Source organism: Solanum verrucosum, unplaced genomic scaffold, assembly GCF_900185275.1.
Source record: "Solanum verrucosum unplaced genomic scaffold, falcon-dt-bn FXZP01000255.1, whole genome shotgun sequence".
Classification (NCBI taxonomy): domain Eukaryota; kingdom Viridiplantae; phylum Streptophyta; class Magnoliopsida; order Solanales; family Solanaceae; genus Solanum; species Solanum verrucosum.
In genome coordinates this window covers 1,817,212-1,840,104 of record NW_026020006.1, presented here as the reverse complement: position 1 = coordinate 1,840,104, position 22,893 = coordinate 1,817,212, and the positions used below count along the sequence as shown (strand labels likewise).

The 22,893-nt window shown below is 33.8% G+C and overlaps 4 protein-coding genes across 4 annotated transcripts; 1 reads left to right on the top strand and 3 right to left on the bottom strand.

The window, feature by feature from the left end:
- Nucleotides 1–2,351: 2,351 nt before the first annotated feature.
- On the bottom strand, nt 2,352–8,760 carry LOC125819410 (V-type proton ATPase subunit G 2). Its single transcript, XM_049498842.1, has 4 exons — nt 8,686–8,760; nt 4,224–4,337; nt 3,436–3,536; nt 2,352–2,750 (listed from the first exon to the last, which is right to left on the bottom strand). Exons 2-4 carry the CDS (start codon nt 4,318–4,320, stop codon nt 2,607–2,609), a joined length of 342 nt encoding a protein of 113 aa, XP_049354799.1. The 5' UTR covers nt 4,321–4,337; nt 8,686–8,760; the 3' UTR covers nt 2,352–2,606.
- A 1,096-nt stretch (nt 8,761–9,856) lies between these two features.
- LOC125819554 (protein MAIN-LIKE 2) lies at nt 9,857–15,020 on the top strand. Its single transcript, XM_049498999.1, has 6 exons — nt 9,857–10,119; nt 12,388–12,502; nt 12,607–13,251; nt 13,401–13,568; nt 13,655–14,044; nt 14,171–15,020. The coding sequence occupies exons 2-6, from the start codon at nt 12,407–12,409 to the stop codon at nt 14,780–14,782; spliced, it is 1,911 nt and encodes a 636-aa protein (XP_049354956.1). The 5' UTR covers nt 9,857–10,119; nt 12,388–12,406; the 3' UTR covers nt 14,783–15,020.
- A 190-nt stretch (nt 15,021–15,210) lies between these two features.
- LOC125819504 (caffeoylshikimate esterase-like) lies at nt 15,211–17,192 on the bottom strand. The gene is made up of 2 exons (XM_049498938.1): nt 16,382–17,192; nt 15,211–15,783 (listed from the first exon to the last, which is right to left on the bottom strand). The coding sequence occupies exons 1-2, from the start codon at nt 17,018–17,020 to the stop codon at nt 15,415–15,417; spliced, it is 1,008 nt and encodes a 335-aa protein (XP_049354895.1). The 5' UTR covers nt 17,021–17,192; the 3' UTR covers nt 15,211–15,414.
- Nucleotides 17,193–18,599: 1,407 nt separating this feature from the next.
- Nucleotides 18,600–21,275, bottom strand: LOC125819505 (aquaporin PIP2-7-like). Its single transcript, XM_049498939.1, has 4 exons — nt 20,895–21,275; nt 19,688–19,983; nt 19,300–19,440; nt 18,600–18,847 (listed from the first exon to the last, which is right to left on the bottom strand). The coding sequence occupies exons 1-4, from the start codon at nt 21,199–21,201 to the stop codon at nt 18,764–18,766; spliced, it is 828 nt and encodes a 275-aa protein (XP_049354896.1). The 5' UTR covers nt 21,202–21,275; the 3' UTR covers nt 18,600–18,763.
- Nucleotides 21,276–22,893: the final 1,618 nt, after the last annotated feature.

The following is a 22,893-nucleotide window of genomic DNA, read 5'->3' as shown; positions in this document are numbered from 1 at the left end:
TATTTGTCATATTATATTAAATATATTATTATCAAATTAAATTGAATACATCGTTATTGCGGCAATAATCAAAGAATGGATTCCTCATAAATCTTTCGTACCAATATAATGGTGAATCCCAAACTTATAAGTTAGAATCCTACCAAAGCAATAAGCATAATAAATGCCATATTGCTTTTTATTAGAAAACTTCTTGTTATATACTTCAAAAAAAAAAGCTTGCAGAAAGGTGTGAGAGAATTTGTTCTGTCATTAAAATCCCAATAGTTGATCAAATATATTGTGGGCCAATGTTAATGTCGTTGCCGTTTATTTTATTTTTTTCTATTTTAATGAATAAAGAAGATTTTATATTTTGATATATTTAATTTTTGTCGGCAAGTTATGCATACGCACTAATTATTGCACAATTTGCAATGTCAAAAGTTATTTCCTTTTGCAAGAGAAGAAAAAAGAAACTATTTCCTCCTTTCCTAGTTGTTATACTTGTTAACATGTAATTGATCTAAATCTTAAAAAGTGAGTAGATAATATGAACCAATTATTTCTTTATGATTGGAACTGATAAAAAATAAGGCATACTTTTATGTAATTCAAGATTTGAGAATAAAATCAATTTTAATTAAAAAAAATATATGAATATGAATCTTACTTAGTCGAGTCTTGAAACTGTTATAAAAAATTGTATGAGAAAGAACAAATAAAAAAGAAAAAATCTTATAAGCGGTTAAGAAACTCGTGTATCAAGCATGGTAGCCTAACTAAAGAAGTGAAATCAGAACTTAAAAGATCGAATAGAACAATATACACAAAAGCAAATCCCTTTATTTAGTAAGAACCTAAGGAATTTATCATTTCTATCAAATAAACTACTCAAGAATTTTTTTATTTTATGTATCAAAATTGGATCTGAATAAAGAAAAAATAGTAGATGGGATTATCGAAATCTTGTTTCGTCTTTACTGGGAACTTGAGTGAGAATAAATTATTTTTGAATTATCAGAGTTTGAAAATGGACTCTTTTCCATATTTGGTGTACCTACTTGGATAGAATGAAAGGGAACTTTCACGTCCAAAACGTGAAGAGTCTCATGCAACTAAAGCACTAAGACCTCTAATGTGATTTGACTGCTTAACACTTCCATAATCAAATTTTAATTATACTTCTTCTCGATCCAATAATAGTTGTTCATTATTGACTTGACACAAGAATTAAGAAGCCGTTAATAATAGAGGTAATTTTACCAAATTACCCTTATTAAATATAAGTCATCTGAATGTTGAAAAATGAATAGTATTCAATAGCAAGGATAAAATAGACACAACATTGTAAATTATTCATTGATTTTATAAACTGATCAAGTATTGTTGGACATCCCAAAATAGTTGAGTGGACAAGTAAAGATGGACAAACGGAGTATTTATTATGACTAGTTTTGTTCTCACACCCCATGAAGAATGTTTTTAAAATTTCAGTAATTGTTAATTAATTTGGTTCTTAATTGACATTTTGTCTTGCAATAATTGTATCCATCCAAATCGATTTGCTTAAAAAACAATAATTATGTTGGGTGTGGTATTGGTGGGCGTTTCAACAATTTCTACTTTACAAATTGATGTCCCTATAACCTAATAACAAGAATTTTGACAATGGTGTTTTCTTTTATAATTGTGGTGTCTAGATCAGCTTTCGCACGTCTTCTACGAGATACATGTCACTTCACCATGTAACACTTTATCCATCAAAGATAGGACGAATGGGAAAAAAATCGCTAAATATTGCTTTATATACCGTCAATGTTGTAATGAGATAAAATCCCCACATCCTTGTTCAAATATCTCGAGTTCAAGTCTTAAATATGAAGAAAAAAAATCCTGATCTAAGCATTTTGCCCCTTTAATTAGAGTTATACAACACAAATATGTATTAGCTGGCCCGGTGTGGATATCTAACACTGGTGAGAAACAAAGAAAATGCTTTCTTCACACTACTATTTGTCGTTTTTATATATTGTAGGTTGACGTATTAAATAACTAAAAATTACTCACCCATCTACTTTTAACAAAAACTTGTAACTTCCGATCTCTTTTCAACTAAAAGCAGTATAATAGTCAAAGGAGAATGAGTCAAAGATTTTAAGAAGATAAATGCAACAACAAGAACAACATACCCAGCGAAATCCCATAAGTGAGATCCAGAGAGGATAGAGTAACGCAGACCTTGGGAGGTGCAGAGGCTGTTTCTGATAAATCCTCGGCCCAAGGAAAAACAACAAATGCAAATTACCAAATCAATTATTTATTCCAAAGTAGGAATACATCACTTCAGGAAAACTTTATGCATGACACGTATTTCATTCATTTGTTTAACGTAAACACACATCGTGTGGGTAAGTTAATATCCAAAATTTGTCTTCATAGAACATCAGTATATGATTACTTTTATTCAACTAGGGCCAAAATGACCAATAGTGATAAATAAATATACAGCACAAATGGAGAACAACCATTAAACTGGTGTAGCAAGAAAATGAGAATTAGGGAGAATCAAGAATCAGCAGAAAATGACCATAAAACTGACCCTGGTAAGCATTCAGAGATGAATCTTAGTTCTTTACTGTGGTTACCTGCCTCAGAAGCATCTGGACAACATCGTTGGAGATGCTTTCAGATTCTGCTTTCAAGTGTTGGATCTTTGCAAACGTTTCTTGATCAAGACGTTTGACATTAGCACCCGAATCACCGCTAGTCTGTAGACAATATAAATATTAACGAGCATACTTAATCAAGGGGTAAAGTAAATTGAATAACCGATTACTTTCCTAACACATCTACACACACACGAAAAAGGAAGTAGATATAAGAAATAAATGACGATTATACTTTTAGTCAGCATCCTTTATGGTGTATTTATAAGAGCTTTATTAGACTGACCAAGAATTCTGATCACCGTCGGGAAATAGACTACAGCAGAAAACGTAATCATGTTCTAAAGGTCTAATAATAGGAGAACACACACACAATATGGGCCCTGATCAAGAATGCAGCCACTAGTTTTGGTCTTAAATGTTCATTTTTTAAATAAAAATATTTGAGTTCATATAAATCCCCACAAACATACAGCTAAGCTCTGCGTATACCCTAGCCTCCCCATACTCCACTTGTGGGACCACACTAGGTATGTTGTTATTTGAGTTCATATAAATGAATGCAACTCAGCCTGTGTAAGCTTTATCACACTGGCAGTCTGCAGTCCCAAGCCAAGATGAAGAGGAGGGTTGTGGTCGGTTTGACAACCAGTGTAAAACTAGACAATTTTATGAAGAAATAGCCAATCTCAAATTGCTTGGATTTGAAGAGCAGTTGCTGTTGTTATGGTATTACAGACACATGAAAATTGGTTTCTTTCCCAAAAACTGTTTGTTTCTTATTTACCTGTTCAAGCTTCCTCTGGAACTCGGCCTCCATGAATGCACGAAATTCAGCTATCTCCTTCTCAGCTTCATCCTTTGCCTGTTTCAATCTAGCCTGTTTTGCTGCACTTGAGACCAAGTCAGGATTCAGAACTTGCTTATACAACTGATCAATTTCAATCCCGGTGCCGTGAAATACAATAGCCACACAGCTCATATTATTAGTTAAGACATGGGGAAGTACAGGTATAAAGTTATGAGCTTTTGGCCGCAGTAGTTATTACTCTTTGCGTGTGACATCCAAAATGCATATTGATTGGTTATGTTGTAGTTGGATCAAAATAACAAGTACGGTGTTGAGAAAGGGAAGTTTACGTAAAACAGTAAGGCAGAGTGGTGAATTGGTAGGAACTAGGAAGAACCATCCAGATTACATTTTACTTATTCAGTGCACATCAGAGATGGGAATCATCTAGTATTCCCCTTATATTGGAACTGAGCTGATTAAGACTGAAAACAAACTCTCAATGCCCACATTAGAAATGCAATTTGTGTATGTCAAGTGATACAAACCAAAATGTGATCTTACGGGAATCTACCATGCACACTAGTAACACACGAAAGAAAAAGTTGAACTGCAATGGAAATAAAAGTTATTACGTGGAAGGAGAAAATTCTAGCAATGGACCCATGACTTGAAAATAGTACATGTATGTTGCCGGAGTTCCCTGATCGTTGCATTGGTGAAACTAACAGAAATTCAATTCAAAGATCAGAAAACTGGAGGCATAAAAAAGGGAAATCAATTACCACTCCTGGCAGCATTGACAATGTGTTGAGCTTCTTGCTCTGCACCTAAAAGTTGTTGAATTCCATTTTGGTTGCCCCTGTTGGATTCCATACTCATCTGATACACTTATAAAACTACAACAAAGAAGAAAATATGTGTCTTAAAAAGAAATTGATAATATTTGAGAAGCACAACAAACAATTATTCAGCAGAATGTGAGCATGCTGTGAAACTATGCTAAAAAGAACAGACATGACGGCTTTTATGCAAAACTTATCGCCTTTGGAAAGACCAAAATAATTATTACGTCAAAAAAAAAAACACAAGCAGTTCATTTACAGCATGGTTCAATTTAAGGACCAGATTTGTACTAGGATCTTTGTCTCGTGTGTAGTCCAGGTTGTAAATTTATAGGCCGAACTTCGAACTACCCAACATTTTAGGCTAAACAGAGATGGATTGCAAGTGGGACAGGGAGAACACATGTACTTCACATGTTGCCACATTTTGATACTAATTCTATGGCAGCAAAATGCCAGGATATCCTTGTAATAGCTTTGGTGGTCATTGCAATTTCAGGTATCCTATAGTTTATTAACTAAAGATCCCAATCTATTGTGATAGCCTGGTCTAGAATGAAAAATATCCCAGGTCAAATACTTATGAGCTCTGAACTTGGTAGATTGTTGAAGTAATGGACGCCTCACTATTAGCTTTGAGCTGATGGAGAAAAAAAGATTCTTGGCTCAATGATAAATAAGCAAGCAAGCTATTCCTTCAACTTTTAACTAAATGGAAATTTAAGTTAAACATCAGGATGAAACAGGTTACAATAAATTCAATCAGCAAACAGGAGAGTGATATTTAATCAGGAAAGACTGGATCAAACAGCTATGCTCCAACAATTCTCTTCCCAAAATACAAAATCTTTTACTCAATCAACAATTTCTCTAGTTAAAAGTGAGGAAATTCTTCTACTTTTGTTTCCTCCCTTTCTTCTTTGGTCTCCTTCATCTACTTTTGGTCCAAGTCAAACTGCACAAGGTACTCTTCCTACAATTGCTCTATAGAAATAATAGATCCATCAACACAAAGATATCAGTATCAACAAATCAAGCAGCTAAGCTGAAGCATTTTGCCAGAAGCAAGCACCTAAATGTCAATTTCAAATTAGTTACAATTAACTACATGAATCCTCTGGATCCATTCCACTTTAATCGCAATTCTAACAATCAAGGTCAACCAACTACAAACCTTCTATCACTCATTATTGTTTTTAAAATCTCACATAGAACTCAAATTATTTTGCAGAAACAAATAGTTGATTATGACTAAAGTGGAATAACAAATTCAAACCCCAGATTTTCAACCATCCCCTACTTCTTCCCAATCCCAAACTCATAAAAAGGATATCCCAGACAAGTTCCTCTTCCTAGAATCTCTCTATAGAAATAATAGATCCATCAACACAATATATCATTATCAACAATTCACGCAGCTCTAAAACTGAAGCATTTTTTCGCAGAAACAATCAATCAATTACCTAAACCTCAACTCCAAACTAGTTATAATTAACTACATCCTGCTTTAATCACAATTCCAAACATTTTTACACTGGTGATTCAAGGTCAAACCAACTGCAAAACTTGTATAACTCACTAATGTTAGAAAATCTCACATAGACCCCAAAATTTTTTGCAGAAATCAATAGAGTTGATTATATCTAAAGCAGAGCAACAAATTCAAACCAGATCCATCAAATACAATATATCCTTATCAACAATTTAATCAGCTCTAAAACCAAACCATTTTTCCAGAAACAATCAATTAATCACCTAAACAACAACTCCAAACTAGTTAGAATCAACAACATTCTGCTTTAATCACAATTCTGAATAATTTAACACTGAGAGTTCATAGTCAACCAAATGCAATACTCATTATTGTTTGCGGAGCACACATAGATCTCAAATCATCTTGCAGAAACCAAATACACTAGTTGATTATATCTAAAGCGGAGTAACAAATTCAAACCAGATCCATCAAAACAACATATCCTTATCAACAATTCGATTAGCTCTAAACCGAACAATTTTTCCAGAAACAAGTCAATCAATCACCTAAACCTTAACTCCAAACTAGTTAAAATCAACTACATTACGCTTTAATCACAATTCCAAATACTTTACACTGGCGATTCAAGGTCAAACTAACTGCAAAACCTTCTACAACTCATTATTTATTAGCTAATCTCACGTAGACCTCAAATCATTTTGCAGAAACAAATAGTTGATTATATCTAAATCGGAGTAACAAATTCAAACCAGATACATCAAAACAACATATCCATATCAATAATTCAATCAACTCTAAAACTGAAGAATATTTTCCAGAAACAATCAATCAATCACCTAAAGCTCAACTCTAAACTAGTTAGAATCAACTACATTCCGCTTTAATCACAATTCTGAATACTTTCACACTGACGATTCAAGGTCAAACCAACAGCAAAACCTTCTATAACTCATTATTGTTTGTGAATTTCACCATAGACCTCAAAGAATTTTGCAGAAACAAATAGTAGATTATATCTAAATCGGAGTAACAAATTCAAGCCAGACCCATCAAAACAACATATCCTTATCAACAATTCAATCAGCTCTAAAACCGAAGCATATTTTCCAGAAATTATCAATCAATCACCTAAAGCTCATCTCTAAATTAGTTAGAATCAGCTTCATTCCGATTTAATCACAATTCCGAATATTTTCACACTGGCGATTCAAGGTCAAACTAACTGCAAAACCTTCTATAACTCATTATTGTTTGTGAATTTCACCATAGACCTCAAAGAATTTTGCAGAAACAAATAGTTTATTATATCTAAATCGGAGTAACAAATTCAAGCCAGACCCATCAAAACAACATATCCTTATCAACAATTAAATCAGCTCTAAAACCGAAGCATATTTTCCATAAATTATCAATCAATCACCTAAAGCTCAACTCTAAATTAGTTAGAATCAGCTGCATTCCGATTTAATCACAATTCCGAATATTTTTACACTGGCGATTCAAGGTCAAACTAACTGCCAAACCTTCTATAACTCATTATTTGTTTGCGAATCTCACAGACTCAAATCATTTTGCAGAAACAAATAGTTGATTATATCTAAATTGGAGTAAACAAATTCAAACCAGATCCATCAAAACAATATATCCTAATCAATAATTCAATCAGCTCTAAATCCAAACCAATTTTCCAGAAACAAGTCGATCAATCACCTAAATCTCAACTCCAAACTAGTAAGAATCAACAACATTTCACTTTAATCGCAATTCTGATTACTTCTACTTTGGCGATTCAAGGTCAAACCAACAGCAAAATCTTCTACAACTCATTATTGTTTGTGAATCTCACCATAGACCTCAAAGGATTTTGCAGAAACAAATAGTTGATTATATCTAAAGCAGAGTAACAAATTCAAACCAGATCCATCTAATACAATATATCCTTATCAACAATTCAATCAGCTCTTTAACAAAACCATTTTTCCAGAAACAATCAATCAATCACCTAAACAACAACTCTAAACTAGTTAGAATCAACTACATTCTGCTTTAATCACAATTATGAATAATTTAACACTGGCAGTTCATAGTCAACAAAAATGTAAAACGTTAACTCATTATTGTTTGCGGAGCTCACATAGATCTCAAATCCTTTTGCAGAGCTCACATAGATCTCAAATCATTTTGTAGAAACCAAATAGTTGATTATATCTAAAGCAGAGTAACAAATTCAAACCAGATCCATCAAAACAATATATCCTTATCAGCAATTCAATCATCTCTAAATCCAAACCAATTTCCCAGAAAAAAGTATCAACCACCTAAACCTCAACTCCAAACTAGTTAGAATCAACTACATTTTTACTTTAATCACAACTTCTAAGACTTTTACACTGGCAATTGAAGGTCAAACCAACTGCAAAACATTCTATAACTCATCATTGTTTGTGAATCTCACATAGACCTCAAATCATTTTGCAGAAACCAAATAGTTGATTATATCTAGAGCGGAGTAAACAAATTCAAACCAGATCCATCAAAACAATATATCCTTATCAACAATTCACTCAGCTCTAAAACCGAAGCAATTTTTCCAGAAGCAAGTTAATCAATCACCTAAACGGATAAACCTCAACTCCAAACTAGTTAGAATCAACTACATTCCGCTTTAATCACAATTCCGAATACTTTCACACTGGCGATTCAAGTCAAACCAACTCCAAAACCTTCTATAACTCATTATTTGCTTGTGAATCTCACTTAAACCTCAAATTATTCAAGAGAAACAAAAATGTACTACAAATTCAGAAGAATCACATGTCAAAATTAGTCAAAACAATCATCTGATCCAGATCTAATCAATTCAAGCTTAAATCAGCAGATTTTGATCGGAAAAAAACTCAATAGTACCTGTAGAAACTGAGTTCGAAATCGGTGCAGTGAAACTTTGAAAGCTTTTTTCTGTATGGGAAGCGTTGGGGCTATAAAGAGACTCCAAACTTGAGGCTTTTTTATACTTGTCACGTTCTCTCTTCCGTTTTTTTTGTTAAAAAAAATAGAACAAGGAAATTCTATGTGAACAAAAAAAAAGTATTTTATGTAAAAATAGGCATTTTTTATTTTTAAAAAAATTGTTTTAACAAGCACCAAAAAAAAAAAAAAGGAATTTGGTTTAAAACAAGTTTTTCAATTTTTGAGGCAAATACCACCTAAATGATGGTAATAGCTTAATAGATATTATGGAGAGGTGTGAAATTTGATAATTTCACATAAAAATGTTATTTTAACTTATATAAGTTATAACACAGATGATATAAATGATCAATCATTAAAGGTTATGGTCCAATGATAATACTTGTCAACTTTTAATTAGAGATGTTGAGTTTAATTGACGAATTAGAAGTATTGAAATGGTCAATAAATTGATGTATTTGACTAAATTGAACTAGATCAAAATGGATTCGATAATGTGACATTATGTCATAAGTTCAATACGTCCTATATTTATTAAATTTTATTATCGAGGCAACGATAGCAAGGAACTTACTAATGCATTATATACGGTAAGAAGTTGTTTGGTATGAAGTATAAGGTATAAATTCTGAGATAAAATGTAGAATTATTTTATTCTATATTTGGTTGGAGATATAAGGTAGTCCTAAGATTATTTGTCTCATCTTTATATCATAATGATGGAATAAGTTATCCCACAATTTATACTATAGTTATGATATAAATTATCTCATATATATGATGAAAATAACTTATCTGAAGATAATTAATTTTGGAATAACTTATTCACAATCAAACAATCTAAAAGTCCAATTTTGATTGTACATATTTATCTTAATAATGAAAAATTCAATATTTATATATATATAAATGAACTACTCTCTTGAATCGTCATTTATTAAAATCAAATCACATTCTTATTCTTTTCAAATTTAATGATTTTTTTTATTGGAAAAAAGTTTTTCCTTATTACATTTTTCCTTTATTCCAAACAAATGTTTATGTACATCGAAACAAAACCTTATCGACACTTGGTTAAATTTCCCAATTTGCTATAAAGCCTAAAAAATTCTTAAAGCAAACCCTACGACACCGTATTCGTCAGTCTCCCTAATTGTCCCCGCCGATTCCCAAAACTCCACCGCCGACCACCGCAGTTTTTTCTCTCCGTCGTTCTTCCGTCGATCTCTTCTCCGGCGATCTTCTTCTCCGTTCACCATTCATCTTTATCTCAATCGCTCCATATATACACACAAATACATACACATTTATGTTATCTTTCTATGGGTGTCTGATGCCATTGCCCATTTCCTTGACTTGCTGTTTTTGCTGGTACATTTCTCTCTATATATATTTATCTATATTTTTTTGTCGGTTAAGATTTTTGGGTTTTTTACTTAGGAATTTTAGTCACTGTAATTAGATTTAATTTGGGTAATCTGTGTCTGCAAGTTCTTCTTTTACAATTTTTTCATCATTTGGGAGAGGTTTATTTTCCAAATAATGCTACAGTATCATTTTTTTTAATGTAGTGATTGATATATAATTAACTCTTAACTAGTTTGGGACTGAGCAATAGTTGATTGATTACAAAAACAACATACCAGTGTAATCCAACAAGTGGGGTATGGGGAGGGTGGAGTGAACGCATACCTTACTCTTATCTCGTAGAGGTAGAGAATTTGTTTTAGAAAGATCCTCAGCTAAAGTTCAGCAAATCATATTAATTATGAAGAAAGAAATACAGCAGTGGAGAAAGCAGGTCGATTAATTACGGAAGGCAGTACAAAGCATCTAGAATAGGAACTGTAATGGCAACAAAATAATGTGGCAACTGAATCGCAAAAGACTACCACAATAGTTGATTGACTGATAGGTAATTATCATAGTTCTAAGATGATTTATAAGGTTGATCTTAACTGCTTAGAACTGTTGCAGTAGATGATTGATTGATTTAGAGATATCATTCTAATTTGAGGGCACTGGCTAGCACTAGTACTTAAGTAGTTTGTACATTGTATTAGAATAATGCCAGGTATGTACTTTACTAATTAGGTAAGTTGTGATATCAGCTAAAACATATGTAAGTAAGGATGGAAAATTTAATCATCAGGAGACTGTTATAGCATCATCGTGTGTATTAGTATTGGACTTCTGATAGAAAACAAAGTCTGGTTTAAGTGCAAACAACTTAGCACTCTGCATTGACAATTTGCACCGGTAACTCAAAGATTAACCAGTGAACCCACACTTAGAGAATCATGTAGGAAATGTTTTTGCATTCAAGGGTTTGCCTATTGGTCAATGAAGTGGATTGAGAACCACGAGGTATCAGGTTTAAATCCCAGCAGAGGTGAAAATACTATATGAATTTTACCCATTTGTTCAAGCCTTGGTGGAAAGACTACCAGTGCTAGTGGGAGGTAGCAGGTACCTATGGAATTAGTCAAGGTGCTCACAAGCTAGCCAGACGATTTGGTAAGGTAGGAAAATGCTAGTAAAAAAAAAGTAAAAACTTGATATTCATGTGCAAATAAGATGAAGTAACTTTTACACTTTTGAAAATTCATGTGGAGATAGCAAAGAATAGAATACGAAGGAACTATGGAAGAAAGGTATCATAAGATGACACTAACTAGTGGGTATTAAGGCCGTTATATCATGTGTAGAGTTTAGCATGAATCTTCTTGGTCCTATCTGTGATTGTTTGGCATTGCAGTATAGATTTGTGGTTCTGAGAATTCCTAAATCATCCTAGTTTTTCCTAAAAGTTGAATATCAATTAATGAAATGAGACAGACCCAAATGGAGTGGAATGGATATAGAGGAGTCACATAGCTGACTGCATCTAGTTTTGGGTTGAGGCCAGTGTAATAAAAGCCATTGTTTTGTTGCTTAAAGCAATCAAGCTATGCAAAGTGAGGGGTTATCGTTTCATGTGGGTGAAACTTTGTGATTAAGAGAATTTTGTGCTTCAAAGTTCAAACATTGACGCCACAAAGTTATCCAGAAGAAAAGTGGTGGTTTCTTGACGCTCAACTTCGAGGAGTTGGATTAATATTGAGATTGATGTATATTTATTGCTAAAATTAGTTATTTTGATTATTATACTACTAAATCCATGTATGTTTGGCTTTTAAATTTCTGTGAATTATGCACTTCACTTCTCGTTTTTTGCTTCAAGCCCCACAAACCTTGTTGCTTTGGTTGTGCTTTTCCCTTCTAGAAAACTGGTTGAGGTGTAGTTTGTTGGTGTTGTAACCTTAAAGTTATTTGGACAGTCTTCTTTCTAGTTACCTTTAAATCATACAGTTATTTGGAATTTCCTTCTCTTGGTACCTTCCCCAAAAACATAAATACTAGCAGGCAGTATCTTGTAAACAAAAGAATAAGTTAACTTTGTAATATAGAGTTTTATAATTCCTTGCTATAATGTGAGATATGTTATCTAGTAAACAAAAGAATATTAGTTAACTTTGTAGAGTTGCTATAATTTTTTTCTTTTATTTGCAACTTTGTGATGCGGTTAAAGTGCATTGTATTTTTCAAATGACTCCGCAATTATATTCTTAATAGAATGTTAAGTTTTTCTTGTTCCAGAGATATGTCATAAGCAGCAATGGTGGACTACTATGCAACTAATCCTGGACCAATTGAGGATATTGTGTTGTACGATCAAGATAAACATGTATCATCTGCTGTTTGGGAGGGGCAGGTATTCACTAAGCTAAACTTCCTCCCTTTTTTTGCCAAATCGACACTTGATAGCAACTCAGTGATTTAGACAAGACTTGAATGGCTTATTTTCACTGTTGACAGGAGCGTGGTGCTCTTAGGTGCCATGAGCACACATCAAAGCTCGATCAGTGGATGCTCACAGAGAAACAGGTTGAGTTGGTTAAAATGGCTGGATTTGGCTATTTGAGAATGATACCGGCAATCAGTTTGGATAACCCACTCATATCTGCCCTAGTTGAGAGATGGAGGAGAGAAACAAACACATTCCATTTCACTGTTGGGGAAATGACTGTTACCCTTGAGGATGTCGCGTACTTGCTTGGGCTACCAGTTGATGGTGAGGCTGTTATAGGTGTGACATACACTTCATGTGAAGCAGTCTGTATCAAATTGTTGGGAAAAGCACCTGACTCTGGATATACCAGTGGTGGGATGGTGAAGCTTAGTTGGTTGAAAGAGACCTTCTCCCAGTGTCTGGAGGATGCTTCCATGGAGGATATTGCGCGTTGTACACGTGCTTATCTTCTTTACCTGGTCGGTAGCACAATCTTTTCAACTACAACTGGCAATAAAGTACCTGTCATGTACCTTCCACTGTTTGAAAATTTTGATGAAGCTGGCAAGTATGCTTGGGGTGCTGCAGCATTATCCTTCTTGTACAGAGCACTCGGCAATGCTTCCCTTAGGTCCCAAAGCACAATTAGTGGCTGTTTGACATTATTACAGGTATGATGAGGCTTGGGAATTTTTGCCTTTGAAGGGTTCCATGGGGACACAATTTACTTGGCTGTCATGCTTTGACAAGTAATTGAAAATATAACCGCTGAAACTCTTTATATTAAATCTGGCTGTGAGCAGTTTTTACTCTCTTGCAGTGCTGGAGTTACTACCACCTCAATGTTGGTCGGCCAAAGCTTAATCATGATCCAATCCATGAGTGTTTCCCATTTGTGCTTAGGTGGAAAGGTAAACAAAGCAGTCCAACATCAAACCGTGATGTGGCATTCTACCGAAAATCATTGGACTCTATGAAGCCATCTGATGTGAGTTAGTTTCTAGAACTTCCTTGTGTTACTTGAATCATTTATCTCTTAAAGAGCTTAAGAAAATGGAACAATTCTATGTCCAGGTTGACTGGTGTCCTTACTCAAACATTAGCCATACTGTCATACCAGAACATATATTGCGCAGCCTCATTCTGGGGAGATCAAAGACCATGTTGATATGTTATGACAAGGCAGAAAGACACCTTCCAGATCGTTGCCTACGGCAATTTGGCATGCATCAGACTGTCCCCGAAGAGGTACAGAAGTGGGAGAGGAAGAGTCGAGGAGTTGATGGTGGTGTAGATCTCTCAACAAAAATGGAATCAGAGCTTAATGAATGGTCAAATCGACATCTCTATATTGTGGAGGCAGAGGAAGATGTTGAGGAAAGTGAATACATGCAGTGGTATATGAGAATTACAAGGAAGTTGGTTGGGAGGCCTGTACCTATCTCATCTGAGTTTCAAAGAATGGTAAATTATCCGATAAATGTAACTTAGGATTTTTTTCAATTTTTCAGTTATCCAACACATCACCTCTCTCACTTTGTGTCGTGCCTCTGATTTTTTTCACTGTAATCTGTTTATTTGTCACTGCAGAATGCTGCACTTCGAGAGATTGCCCATATAGCAGACACCATTTCAACTCATGGGTTGGATGATCAACAGTTACAATCTGTCACAAGAATCCGATATATTACTTATGAATGCCTGAGGGATCAGATTGCAAGTACGGTAGTTGTTGCATCGAACTCACAAAGTGAAGTTGGAAAGAAAGTACGTGGAAAGGAGAGAGTAAGAAGGAAGGGGATGGGCAAACGTAAGCGTAAAGAAGAGGTAGAGCAATATTATGCCGCAGGGATACCCATGCAACATCGGATACCTGCTACAACTTTTGATGTTGATCCTTCTCACCTATATCACATCGGCAATGAGATGGATAATCCTCATTTGTGCATTACAGTAAGTGAAGATGATCATGGTCGGATATCTCATGTGGCTCATAGTGTCGATGATATTGATTTCTGTGAAGATGCTAAGGAAGTTGATGAATCACACTTCCATCATTTAGTTGGAGAACAAGATGACCATCTCTCCAGTGAAGTAGCAGAAGATAAACCTCATGCTTCAATGGATATCGTGGTTCCTCAGGTCTCCCATGAAACTAGAGAGGATGTTGCACAGCAGAACGATTACGGGGTTCTTGTTTAGACCAGTAAAGATGAAATTTATGGCTTGCTCAATTTTCAGTTCATTTGGAGATGTTTTTCTCCCCTCTTTCCTAGTTGAGGAGAAGAAAATTATGCAACAAGACTTTGAATGCACAAACAAATAGTACTTGTGAATGGTAATATTATATCTTTATCTTCTTCAACCTTTATTTTTACCTATACATCCTGCTGTTGGAGTACCTACTTTTACAAGTTTATTTTTGTTGTTTAATTAAAAAGAAAATTACTCTTTGGTCCCTTTGAATGGTTTGATCATTACTTCAAGATCCAGAGGATGGTGACTAAAGGTGTTAAAAGGGAATGAGACAAAACTATTTTAAAATAAATTGTCTCAGTTGAAACTTGAAAGCAATAATTTTTTGTTAGAAATTAATATATGTTAGTAGTAAAAAATTAATGTCAAATAACTAAATCAAAAAATATTGCATTAATACATGTTTAAAATAGTCACATGGCTAATAAAGTTTTGACATAAATGGCCTGCTTGTACAAATTTATTTTTTGGTTCTTTAACTTACTGATCACACTGTTTACTGATCTTTAACTAACTTTTACCGGCATATTTAACTTTTACACTCCCCAACTAGAATATCCCAACCAACTCCCACTTCCTCACGCGCTACCGTCCACGGTGATCTTGTTGCCGGTTGCACCCTCGGCTCTCGTTTTAAGCCACTCGACGACTTCTCCGAACACTTTCTCCACATTCTCCTCCGGTTCTCCGACCAGCTGGTGCCACATCCCTGGATATATCTTCAGTGTCTTGTCCTTACTTGTTGATCGGCGATATAGCTCCTCCGCACACGCGGGATCACAGATGATGTCTTCGCTGCCGTGGACGATCAGAAATGGTACATTCACTTCTTCGAATCTCCCTTGCAGCTCCCTGCATACTCTCATTAACTCACGCGCCGTCGCGGGGCGTGGTTTTATAAGTGGTCTCCTTGGACTTGCTATTGCTAGTTTCTTCTTCCACTCCTCCTTCGTGAATTACCAGAAAAAAGGAAAAAAACTTTACTAAAAAGCAACAAAAGAGAAATGCTCAAATGGTAAATTGACAATTCAGTAGCGCAGCTAGAAGCTCGGATACGAATTCGACTAGTTTTGTATTTTAAGAAAAGGTAGCTTGGTGTACTAAAGTTTTTTGCTACGCTCGAGATTTGAAAAAGAAACAGATAGGTAGCCTTACCTTGTATTTATTGTTTTCATAATTTGTATTTAAATATGTGTAAATTTTAAACTTAGAATTCAGTCGGAGGTGGATCCTTAGATACCAAACTTATTTAAACTAAGTACTTTTTATTTTTTCATACCAAATTTATTTGAATTCAATACTTTTATCTTTTGATATCAAATTCATTTGAACTTGGTACTTTTTGTAAGAGGCATAAATTTATATATGAAAATTTACTAAACATAAACCTATGATTATTAAAATATAATGAGTTTAATAATAAAAATCTTAAATATAAAAACGTAAAACTTAAAATATAAAACTTGAATTATAAAAATTCGCCACAAAACTCAATTATTAGCGCTTGAAATTGAAACAAATATTTTCATTCGATTAATCACATACCTTGAATGCAACCAAAGGCAACGAGCCGCGAGTGGGAACCACGGGCCAAGTCGGAATCAAAACGGCGGCGATACCAAGGAGATGTTCCAAAGGCCACGGCGGTTTGAACTTATTGCTAATCCCACACATAGCTCCATTCAAAACGACGCCGTCAAACGGCCGGCGGGGAGCAGAATCGCCTTCCCGGAGAGTGATTAGAAGCGCGATAGCACCGCCCAGGGATTCAGCATAGAGAAACGACGGCAGAGACGGCGGAACATGGAGATCCCTAAAGGAATCGAAGAAGCTAATACAGTCATCAACAACGAGATTTAAATCAGGAATATGAGCAATTAATCCATCGGAGAATCCATGACCTTGATGATCAATCGCACAAACGATAAATCCGTTTTTCGCGATGTGAACAGCTGTGAGTTGAACAAACCAGCTCGATTCTCCAGTGAATCCATGGACGACACAAACGACGCCGATGATTTTCGCCGGGGGAAGTGGGGACCACCATTGCGTGAAAAGCTTTAAGCCTCGTGAATTTGTAATGAATTCGGAGTTGTGAGTTACTGAGTGGTGAGAGTAGAACTCTGATTGACTCAGTGAGCCGAACGGACTAAACTCGTTCGCTTCTGCAACTGGATGCTTCATTTTTGTTTTCTCACGGCGGTGCTGCTATAATGCGCCGCGGGGGATAGGATATGATATAACCGAAATAGGGAACATGCAAACAACAAGATAACAAAGAGGATAGGGAAAGATTAGTGTGATTCGTCGGTGTATTGAATTTATTTTTGTTGTTAAAAATAAAATAAAACAATTATTGTTTGTTGGAAGTTGGAATTAAAATAATATAGGTAGTGGTGGGTGATAAAATTAGTACAGGAAAAATATGATTCGCCTAATTTATTAAAATTTGGACGGATTAAACTTTGATGATTATGACAATAGTTGTGAATTCTGATGACAGTACAAGGAGATATTTTCCTTTTTTGCTCAATTTAATTATTAATTCATCAATATATTTTGATTCGTTCAATATAATTCATTCAAAAATAAAATTGTCCTATAGTTCAAATTAACATATGATTTTTTTAAATTTATTTTATTTATAATTATAAAAAAAAACTAAGAAATATATTAAAATTGGTAAGATTTGAAGGATCAATCAATTATAGGTTCATTCTCTACTTGACACTTCAAGCAAAATGAGAAAAAAGGTTTGTTGAATAGTATAACTTTTTCTTTCCGCGGTCTCCTTTCGAAGGAGAGGCCTTCATATTCCTAATTTGGTAGGGTCGGATGGCATTCTTTGCCCCAGCTTGATGAATTGCATCCCCGCATAATGACGTTTTTTGTTTGTGCGCTTCTTACCTACTTAACATTGATTTCATGCTTGAGTTGGAGGGTTCTCCCTCCGTCCATTGAGGCAAGTAATTTGTTATCGAAAATTTCTCCACCACCTATCTCACGTCATGTTTCTCTTTTCTTCTTTCTATATTATATATAGAGATATGTACAATTTTTATCATGAATTTTCTCTATCTCTTTATCTAAAGTAAATAAAGGGTTCAAAAGAATCAAAAATATTTTAAAAAAAGAAGAAGATCTTTTTTCTTATTGTATACCCCATTTTGATTTGGTCAAATTTTGTCTAAAATTAATAATCTACTCACTTATTAATTTAATTCACTATAATTTATTCAAATTCAATTTGACCCACCTATTTAAAAGCATATACGTAAGAATGGTAAGAAACTAAAAATAATAGTGTATGTAGAAGCCAGAAGGGAATTAAGAAGGTATGAAATACTGAAAATTATTAATGAAAAATTCCTTCAGTATTATTGCATACTACTAATAATTTTTTGGTGGTTGGATTGATATAAAAGGACCCTGGACCTATCTATTTAGTAAGGTACTTTAAATACCAATTCAATTAATCTAAATTTGCATCAGACAGAACATGTAAAAGAAAATATTATTAAAATATTTTTAATTTTTTTCTTTATTAAATGTGTGATATAAAATCATAATAAAGAAAAAAATATAAGATAACTAAAATTTTTTTATAGAAAAATAAAGAACTTAAAATTTAGTTAGAGTATAATGGATTAAGCTATGTTACATTATTTAACCCATTTTGATTTTTGACTTAGTTCATTTTAGATCAGCTCATCTATTTATTGATTCAATTATTTTGATCCGTATAATTTAGCTCAATTCATCTATTTGATACTGCTAACCTGTTATAAAAATAAAAAGAATTGCTAGCAAAAGATTCAATTTTGAGCTGATTAATGCAATCGAAACCAACACAAATCAACATTGTTTCCACAAACTAAACTTCTTAACTCACAACACATAGTGTAGAGCAAATATATGTTGCACCATTTATCTCCATTTACATCCCCTCAATATTAGTTGGTAGATTGCTGCAATAATTGCTCCTGTGAAAGGTCCTCCAGAAAAGATCCCCTGTAAAACAAAATCAAATAATAAATAATAAAAAATAAAAATAATATTCTCAATATGATGTAGTAATATTTATTTATAAAAAGTATTTAATATTTAAGATATATACGTAACTAAATTATCTTGTATCTATATGAAAGAGTCAATTAATCAACAAGAGGATTGTGGTAGAGTATTAAGTACTCATTCATCCTTAATTAGAATATTGGATTCGAACTCTGGATATGAAATCACCTTATTCAGTGGCGCTTTACTCCCTATGTGGGACTTTCAAGCACGACTTCAAATTTACAGTGAACTTAGTTATTCTTGTACATTAATTTGAGATTATTGTAGAAGCTCATATTCTAAATCCACTTCTATTGCTCGAAATGTAAGTCTGACTCACACATCACACGTTGGGCTGTTATTACTAAATCGGGGGTGGGGTGAGGTGGGGGTGGGGGGGTTCTTACAAGGTCCTTCCATGCTTTGTGTTTATTGTAGATGACAGCAGCTCCAAAACTTCTAGCAGGGTTGATCCCTGTGCCAGTAATTGGGATTGTAGCCAAGTGAACCAAAAACACAGCAAATCCAATTGGTAGAGGTGCCAACACCTACAATAGCATAATAATATATCTTTTAGAAGTTTGATCAAACAGACTATCATATTCTTACTAAACTTAAATTAGAGAATCTCCCATATTTAGATAGTTCCTAATCTTGTCAACTATTTAACAATATAAAAAACATAGAATTAATCGAGGTACGTTGTTCAATCAAACATGCATAGGTCAACTAAACGACAATAATTGAGATTATCAGTATATAGAAGTTAAACTCAAAAGGAACTATTACACTTACAGGAACATGTGAGTCTCTAGCATTCCTCTTAGAGTCAGTGGCCGATAAAACGGTGTAAACAAGAACAAATGTTCCGATCATCTCCGCGGACCACGCAACGCCATTAGTATAGCCGGGCGCAATAAAGTTAACGCCACCACCGTAGAGTTCGTACTTCGATTTATAAATAGCCTTCACTAGAGCAGCACCACAAATGGCTCCCAAGCATTGAACTATAATGTACAATAGCCCTCTTATTAGGGATATTTTCCTTGAAAGGAATAGCCCAAAGGTCACTGCTGGATTAATATGACCACCTACAATAATCCCAAAAAAGTAAAATATCATAAAGTATATGTACAAATAATGTAGTAATATATACATGTTTGATTCTTATAGAGTTATATATCTGGTCAATAGATGCATGATATATACTTATATAGTTGTGTATATATACACGTTTAACATATATTCTCACCTTATCAAATCAGTTAATTACATTTGCGTTTAAATGGTTTGTTATAAATATAATATATGGTGAAAGTAAATATATATTTATTGATTTTTTTTCTTAATTAGAATATATAAAGAGATATAAAAAAATAATAATTAAAGATTTACATATGGAATTTGTATATATGGTAAGACAATTTTTGAATTCCTTCTGCCACACTCTCAAATTGGACCATTAGGTAAAATATTTACTCAAATTGGACTCAACCTAATATATTTATCTTGATTGGACCCATGACCCAAAATATTTACCCGATTGCCCTCTTTTTCTATTCATTAAATCATTGTTTTTTCGTCCTTGATACCATTAGAGTATATATATTATGATGGTATTAAGCAGTAATTGACTAGTCTTTTCGCTGAAACACTGCATGTTCCTCCTTGATGTAATCAGAGTACATATATACTCTAATGGTATCAAGGAGTAACTGAGTAGTTTTTTTCACTGATACACTGCTTCCTCTTTGATACTATCAGAGTATATATATATTTTGATGGTATCAAGCAGTATATGCGCATTAGTAGTTTAAAACAGAGGGTATGAAAATAAGGGGTAATCACTTATAAATAATTTCCTTTTTTGGGACACAAGTGTTCTTTTCCCAAAATTAATTGGGTCCATCTCTTAACTTCACTCAACATGATGAACCGGTCAAAATTTGATCTAACTCATATACTTACGCAACCCTATCAAAATAAATAAGAGAAAACTCACCAGAAATGCCAGCAGTACAATATACAAGAATGAAAACCATGCCACCAAGGGACCAAGCAATACCAAGAAGCCCAACACCACTACATGGATCATCATTCTTTGCTCTTTCACTCACATTTCCAAATATGGTTAACAGTCCAATGAAAAGTAACAAAAGAGTTGCTACAAACTCTGCAATTAAGGCCCTATACAAGGCCCATTTCTTTAGCTCCGCCGCGCCAATGAATGGCGCTGGCGGTGGCTCGTGGTAGTCCTTTGCCGGAGATGAACTTTTCTCCGGCAATGCACTACTCACTTCATTTCTCATTTTTTTTTGTTTGATTTAATTCAAGACAGAATATGATTTACATAAATGTCGTAAGACTTGAAAAATATAGGTAGAAGGTGGTCATATATAAACAAAAAAAATCATTATTATTGGATAAGAGTAATGATGTTGTTGACTTGGTCTTCCACTTTACTGTCGTTCAGTGACAGAGTCGGAAATTTATATAACAGATTAAAAATGACGGAATTAGCTTAGAAAAGCATAACTCGTCCAATCCATTCATTTTTTTAACTCACTCATTTTAAGCCATTAAATTCAACTAATCTAAAAGTTTAGATTGAATATGTAACTTAAACTGATTCATGAGAAAATCTTGTTAAAATATATCTTTTAAGCTTTTTTTTTGTTTGATATATCATATATAGACAATAAGAAAGAAAATATATTATATAACGTTGGGCGGTTTGGGTTGAGAACCCATTGTTTAGTCAATCTTGACTAGTTCATGTCAACCCTACTTTGGGCAGGTGAATAACCCCTTTATTTCTTAACTCAATCTATATTTTTTTTCACATAAATTTAGTCTGAGCTCTTATGGATGAAAAGTCGCCCATTTTTCTTCAATTTTTAGAAGAGTGGGAAATTTTTCTCGCAGGCAACAACGCTCTGGTCGAAAATTTAGGGATCAATAAAATAACATAACACCCACCTAACCTAATTAATGTGGAGTGCTTGTGGATGGTGTGCCACATGGGTACTTTCCAGCTTCTCGAGGGCTGCGACAAGGGTTCCAAACCTAGCCTGTTGATTTTTGCTGAAGAATGATAACTCTGTCTAATTGACATCCACACATAAGGATTTTAAAAAGTACAAAAATTTGATCATGTGACTTAATACAAATTTTTAACCCCTTAATCACTATAGTAGAGTTTTCAACTATGTCAATGAGCTTTTTTTTTAGGGTTTTCACATGGTGTTTGGTATCCAGGTTCTGGGGCGTATTATACCAACGGTTCATATTTGATACCTCTGATTAAGGATGGACGATACTTACCACTCTACCACAATCTTTGATAATATATCAAGGAGAATCAATAGTTTATATAGCCAAAAAAATCATTTTTGTCCTATATAGCTATTGTAATTTTCTGGCGGCTCTTATACCATTTTCATTTTTCTCCTTTAGACTAAAATAGTTAAACAAAGAAATTCAATCAAAAGTGAAGTATCTTAACAAAAATATGACATGAAATACAGAGAAGCAATATTCAAGTGGGCAAACATGTAGTAAATATAAACCTACCAATGACAGCACATAATTAAATACAAGAAGTAGACAGGTCTAAATAATTCAAATAGGAATTCAAAATACTTGAAAATGACAGTTGAAACACAACTTGCAATAGAAATTTTGATAATTTCTAAACACACATAAGTAATTAAGTATTATTAAATTATTATTATTATATATAATAAGTGAATGTGTTATGTTGTGATATTTGCATTTACGATCTCAAGTTTCTAAACACATTATATTTTCACTTAGGACAAGGCTTCAAGCTTTTATGACAACATTCGAGAAAGAGTATCAATTTTGTTCATTTCGTGTTATAAGTTTGTAGGATACCACAAGACTTAATATTTTATTTGCAATAAATTAATATAGTGTACTATACTATAGTTTGAGGTGCACAACTAGTTATTTATAGAACCGCTATTTAAAACATAGAC

What these genes read in the sequence shown, in the direction of transcription:
- LOC125819505 (XM_049498939.1), bottom strand. Translation starts at nt 21,201, where the DNA reads ATGAGAAATGAAGTGAGTAGTGCATTGCCGGAGAAAAGTTCATCTCCG. An exon ending in TTGTACTGCTGGCATTTCTG is followed by an intron (nt 19,984 to 20,894) that starts GTGAGTTTTCTC and finishes GGATTATTGTAG; the next exon opens with GTGGTCATATTAATCCAGCA. An exon ending in ACAAAGCATGGAAGGACCTT is followed by an intron (nt 18,848 to 19,299) that starts GTAAGAACCCCC and finishes TTTGTTTTACAG; the next exon opens with GGGATCTTTTCTGGAGGACC.
- LOC125819410 (XM_049498842.1), bottom strand. Translation starts at nt 4,320, where the DNA reads ATGAGTATGGAATCCAACAGGGGCAACCAAAATGGAATTCAACAACTT. An exon ending in TGTCAATGCTGCCAGGAGTG is followed by an intron (nt 3,537 to 4,223) that starts GTAATTGATTTC and finishes TCTCAAGTGCAG; the next exon opens with CAAAACAGGCTAGATTGAAA. An exon ending in TCCAGAGGAAGCTTGAACAG is followed by an intron (nt 2,751 to 3,435) that starts GTAAATAAGAAA and finishes TATTGTCTACAG; the next exon opens with ACTAGCGGTGATTCGGGTGC.
- LOC125819554 (XM_049498999.1), top strand. Translation starts at nt 12,407, where the DNA reads ATGGTGGACTACTATGCAACTAATCCTGGACCAATTGAGGATATTGTG. An exon ending in CTGCTGTTTGGGAGGGGCAG is followed by an intron (nt 12,503 to 12,606) that starts GTATTCACTAAG and finishes CACTGTTGACAG; the next exon opens with GAGCGTGGTGCTCTTAGGTG. An exon ending in GCTGTTTGACATTATTACAG is followed by an intron (nt 13,252 to 13,400) that starts GTATGATGAGGC and finishes ACTCTCTTGCAG; the next exon opens with TGCTGGAGTTACTACCACCT.
- LOC125819504 (XM_049498938.1), bottom strand. Translation starts at nt 17,020, where the DNA reads ATGAAGCATCCAGTTGCAGAAGCGAACGAGTTTAGTCCGTTCGGCTCA. An exon ending in TGCCTTTGGTTGCATTCAAG is followed by an intron (nt 15,784 to 16,381) that starts GTATGTGATTAA and finishes TAATTCACGAAG; the next exon opens with GAGGAGTGGAAGAAGAAACT.